At 45.6% G+C, this 5409-nt stretch overlaps 1 protein-coding gene across 1 annotated transcript in view; it reads left to right on the forward strand.

Annotated features, from left to right (window-relative positions):
• Positions 1–1557: 1557 nt before the first annotated feature.
• KCNQ1 (potassium voltage-gated channel subfamily Q member 1) overlaps positions 1558–5409 on the forward strand; it is a 365934-nt gene continuing 362082 nt past the window's right edge. Inside the window, exon 1 of the mRNA XM_032224810.1 lies at positions 1558–1931. Within this exon, the coding sequence (XP_032080701.1) occupies positions 1558–1931 (374 nt within the window). The remainder of the gene's footprint in view (positions 1932–5409) is intronic.

Raw genomic sequence — 5409 nt, forward strand, 5'->3', positions numbered from 1 at the left:
TTTGACGACAGTACAGCTGGGGAAAAAAAATCACAGTTGACTAATTTACTCTTTGGTGTGGTTTAAGAAAGAATCAACACTGCTGCCAAGATTTACCATACTTTTTATTGTCCTTTACAGAGTTCAAAGTGCTTCATGAACATTATCTTAGTAATCACCATTGCAGTTAAAGAAGTGGTGGTCATTCTACTACTTAGGTTGCAGGTATCATGTAAATACCAGCATTGCAAAGAAGATATAATTTCTACATGGAAATAAATATTCAATTCAAAGTAATTATTTTGTGGTTGTGGATTTCCTGTTTCACAAGTCACTGCTTTATCCGTCTTGCAGTAATGCTCAGAATAACTGTGCGCAGCCTGTGCTTTGAACGGACTTCAGTTATTAAAGGAGGGGATCACTGTCACAGAAAAATGTGGCATACATCTTCATTATGCATATATCTTCCATTATAACTTCTGCATGCACTCCTAATACATATGTTATGAGAAGTCCTGTCTTATGAGAGCACTTAGTAAAAATCCTCAAGCACCAAATTCGAAGTCATTCTTTCCAGAGGTGGTATTCAGCAGGTTCTGACTAGTTCTGGAGAATCGGTAGCAGAAATTTTGAGTAGTTCGGAGAACCGGTAAATACCATTTCTGACTGGCCCCATCTATTCTCTGCCTCCTGAGTCCCAGCTGATCGGGAGGGAAGGGATTTTACAGTATCCCTCCCCTGCCACACCCACCATGCCATGCCCACAGAACTGGTAGTAAAAAAATTTAAATCCCACCACTGATTCTTTCTCATTTTGGCTTAATGTTGTCCCTCTGAGTAGTCCTAAAACAAGAGTTAACCAAGCAATCTCCATAACTGGAATACTTCTAATGAACTTGTAGAGGGGGGGAAAACCCCTCCTTTGTGTATAGACCGGTAAGTTGAGTTTGACTTGTAGTGACTTCATGAATATGTTCATGTGTGTGTTTGTGATGGGGTGGGGGAAGCAGGTCATCAGAAGTTGTTTGCAAGGCTTTCTTCTTCTGATATGCTTCACTTCCTCAACTCAGGGAGTTGCTGGTGATCTCTCCATTCAAACACCAACCAAGTTTTTGACCCAGTTTTGCTGTCTCGAGGTCAGCCAAGGTCGACTGTCATCTGCTGTGGCCCTTCTGCCGGTCAAATCACCCCTGACTGGCCACTTAGGGGGTACTTGAGGAGTTGAGATGCAACTCGTTTCGATGTGGACGGTACGGAGCTACCAGGCGTGTACTCGCCGGTCGTTCGAATCAGAGAGTAACCGTACGCGTTGGATTCCTGAGCCCCGACTCCTTGGGCGGTTGCCGGCTGCGAACCGGAGAACTGGGACCTTTCCCGAGGAGCCTCCCCCTTTGTGGGCAGGGCCAAGGAGAAACTCTCCGCCGGGCACGGAGCGGGCGAGCCAGTGTTGAGAGCCAGTGCGCGTTTGTTGAGACTCTCCAGCTGCGCCTGCCTTCGCCCGCCGGGGAGCGCAGCGTTCTCGCTCGCCCCCTTCGCTCGCCCCCGGCTGGCTTCCCCGCAGCTTTCCAGGACGGGACGATGTCGTCTTCTTCTTCCTCCTCCAAGGCGTGGAGCTTGGGGCGCCTGTCTCTTTCCTCCAGGAAAGGCAGCCTGAAGCCCTCCGTCCTGGAGCTGGCCGAGAACGCCCCCAACACCCACTACGCGCCGTTTTCCGTCTCCTCGCCCGCGGGAGCCCTGGGCGCGAAAGAGCCGCCAAGCAGCGGCGAAGTAGCCGAGGCGGCCACGGTAGTGATGAGCGGCGATTTCCCGCGCCCGCCGATCAGCTTGGACCCGCGCGTCTCCATCTACAGCGTCCGCAAACCTCTGCTCAGCCGCAGCAACATCCAAGGCCGGGTTTACAACTTCTTGGAGAGACCCACCGGCTGGAAGTGCTTCGTCTATCATTTCACCGTGTGAGTCGAACAACTTTTGCTCTCACCTCGCGCCGGCCGGTCCTGCGTCTGCAGCTGCCGCCTCCGCCCCCTTCCTGCTCTGGGTGGCTGCTGCTGACCTCTAACGTCCGTCCCCCCCCCCCTTTCCCTTCCCCGGCGGCCTGGTTAAACCCCCGGAATCAAGGGGAGGAAATGGAGGGGAAGGCCAGCACTTCGTTCCTGGCGTAGGAAAGGCGTGAAGGCGCTGGGAGGGTGGGCTGGAGAGAGAGAGAGAGCGAGCCCAGCCCCCCTCCCCGCTCTCCAGGAGTTGGAGACTGGGATGCCTGAGGTTCCGTCGTAAGTGCGACGGCTCGCGTGTAGCCGGAGAGCTCTTCCTCCCGCGATTGACGTAGCCCCCGTGCCTGCAGGGCTGACTCGGAAAAGAGTCTCCCTCCCTCCCCTCGGCCCGGAACTAAGCGGGCAGCCTGTCGCAGGAGGCTGGCTACACACTGGGCTTGCTCCCCCTCCACTCCCCATCTCTGTTTCCTAACTGCACTCGGGCTGCCCAAGAATTCATACTTCAGCAGAGTGTAAAAATACTCCTCAGGCGGTTTTCAAAGAAACTCAGCCCGGCGCTTGTGTGTTTTCCTTGCAAGTCAATCCACTGGAGTTCAGCTCCTACCGAGGCCACTGGAAACAGGGTTTTTAAAGAGTAAACTTGTGCCCTAACTTCTATCCCAACTAAGTGCTCCAACACTGGAAGTTTTTAAGAAGATGTTGTTGGGTAATCGTTTGTCTGAAGTAGTGTAGGGTTTCCTGCCTAAGCAGTGGGGTTGGACTAGAAGACCTCCAAGGTCCCTTCCAACTCTGTTATTCTATTCTATTCTAAGTTGTAAAGCACTGGGGTAAGTGTTTGTAGGCAACTGCTTATAGTACCGAGGGCTCTTTCGGGACTCCGGTTGCACAAATTCTTCAAATCCTGTTTGTAGATATGCTCTCATGCAAAGTACGGGAAAGCACCGGGCAGATACTCTTGTTTTGTTCCAGTCATTCATAATCCATTTAGCAAAGCAAAAGTACAAGGTGCTAAGAAGCTATACTTGCTCTTGTACCAGAGCCAATACTTTGTTGCCCGTGGGAAGGAACTTTTAAGTCATCTGCCAGAATTGGTCAATTCATTATTTGGAGCTGAGGCCTTTAACTACACAGTGCACACATACTTCAATTTTAAAAAGCAATACAGAAAAACTGAGTTCAGTGAGTTAGAAGGATGGAATGAATGGAGGAAAGGATTAAATTACGTTTAATCCTTTCCTCCATCCTTTTTGTGCTCTAGATTGGCTTACCTGCAGCACACATGTATTTCCTATTTCATAGTGTTCCCCATAGTTTTTAAAGAAGAAAAACTTATTTTTTTTTTTAAACTTGCAGAATGAATAGTGCCTAATGCCTATTTTTCACTCACTTCTGTCTACCCTGATTTTCTCCGGATTTCCTCTGTAAAATTGCTAAACTTGTATTTCCCTTTTCAAATGTGCATGTGGAATGCCTGAAGTAGGAATCTGGAATGCACTGGAATAAAAAGGGGGCATGCCACCAGGAGAGCAAAAGGGTCAGGAAAATGGTAGTTCAGAATGGGTAACAGATGGTAAGAACTAGCAAAAGAAAATCATTGGCACTTGTGTGTGTACCACTGCAGGCTGTCCTTAAGGTCACAGAACACACTTTCAGGTTTAGTTTACTGGCTTACTAAACTAGCCCTAGACCATAGTTTGCATTTGTGACTTGTTTAGTATCCCAGTAGAAACCCACAATGGCTTATAAGCAACAAACAAATGAAACAAACTGTGTTGTGAATCAAAATGGTGTAGCCCAATAGATTGTTGACTTAAAACAGTCTCTCGTGAATAGCAGGTGGTCTGATCCTATAAGGTTTGATCCTATCGCTGAACATAACGTATGTAAATGATCACATCCATCTGTCATCTTTTAATTTAACCCAATTGAGTCAAGTTGGATGAAGGCAAAATCTGCGGTAATTAACCAACCTTTGAAGAAGCTTCTCGGTATTGTGGCTGGAATCTATGTTCAGAAATTTGGTCATTTAGATAAGAACTCTATTCCCCGCTTTCCCAAAATATAAAAGTTGAATTGATTGGGTGAATATGACCTGACAAGTAAAGAAGGGGAAAGTATTATTTTGTTATATCAGCCTTTGGGTAATATTTTTAAAACAGAAAGGACTTTATTAACCAATTTCCTGTTACCAGTAATAATTTGTACTTTGCCTCTCATCTGATTATTTATCTGGTAGGATTAGAAGCGGTGAGCACATGTAGTCTCATCAGAACACTGAGAGTTCTTTCTGCTTCGTATACAGATTATGCATGTGCCAAGAATTGAGAGCATAAGTATATCCTGAAACACAGCAGGGCATTAGCTGCCTTTGACATTCTGCTTAGGAGAAACAAAAAGTGATTTGTTTCTTCATGTTGGTACATTTAAAATAGCAGTTGTTATAAACCTTACAAAGCAGTTTTGAGCCATGGCCTTAACAAGAAATATCAACAGTAGCAAAATAAAAATACAGGCTTTGTATGTAGGACTGTTACGTTTGTCTATACCAAGTCATTTATCAAGATGGGATCTTGGGTATAACAGAAGAATATAGTGTATAGTATATCTGAGAAAGTAGGTTCAAATATTACGAGCGGATATAGTTTTTTTTAACATAGAAGAAACTATTAAGCGCAGAATACCACTAGAACAGTGTTTCTCAACCTTGGAGACTTGAAGTCCTGTGGACTTCAACTCCCAGAATCCCCCAGCACAGCTGGCTGGGGGATTCTGGGAGCTGAAGTCCTCAGGACTTCAAGTCTCCAAGGTTGAGAAACACTGCACTAGAAACTATTTGCAACAATGCCTCTGGGCCCTACATATTCCACAGGCATGCTTAAACAATAAAGCAGTACAGTTAGTCCTTGACTTACAACCACAATTGAGCCCCAAAGTTAAGTTGCTAAGTGAGTTTTGCCCCACTTTACAACATTTCTTGTCACGTGTGTTAAGTGGATCACTGAAGTTGGTAAGTTAGCAACCTGGTTGTTAAGTGAATCTGGTTTCCCCATTGACTTTGCTTGTCAGAAGGTTGCAAAAAGTGATCACATAACCCCGGTCATAATTATGAATCAGTTGCCAAGTATCTGAATTTTGATCGCATGATCATGGGGATGCTACAAAAGCTGTAACTGTGAAAAATGGTCATAAGTCACTTTTTCAGTGCCGTTGTAACTTTGAACATTAACTAAATAAACTGTTGTGAATTGAGGACTATATGTAGATGGTTGCCAAATGGAGAGATAAGATCATCTTGAAGGGATGATTATGTGGAACAACCACATTGATTTGCTAGCTAATCTACTTCAATACCTGTGTCCATCCAGCTCTTTGATAGCCTTCTCAACCAAAAATAATAATTCTAAGCATGTTTTTCCACAGTGTTCTTTAACAAGATTTATTA

This window comes from Thamnophis elegans, chromosome 1 (genome assembly GCF_009769535.1).
Source record: "Thamnophis elegans isolate rThaEle1 chromosome 1, rThaEle1.pri, whole genome shotgun sequence".
Lineage (NCBI taxonomy): Eukaryota > Metazoa > Chordata > Lepidosauria > Squamata > Colubridae > Thamnophis > Thamnophis elegans.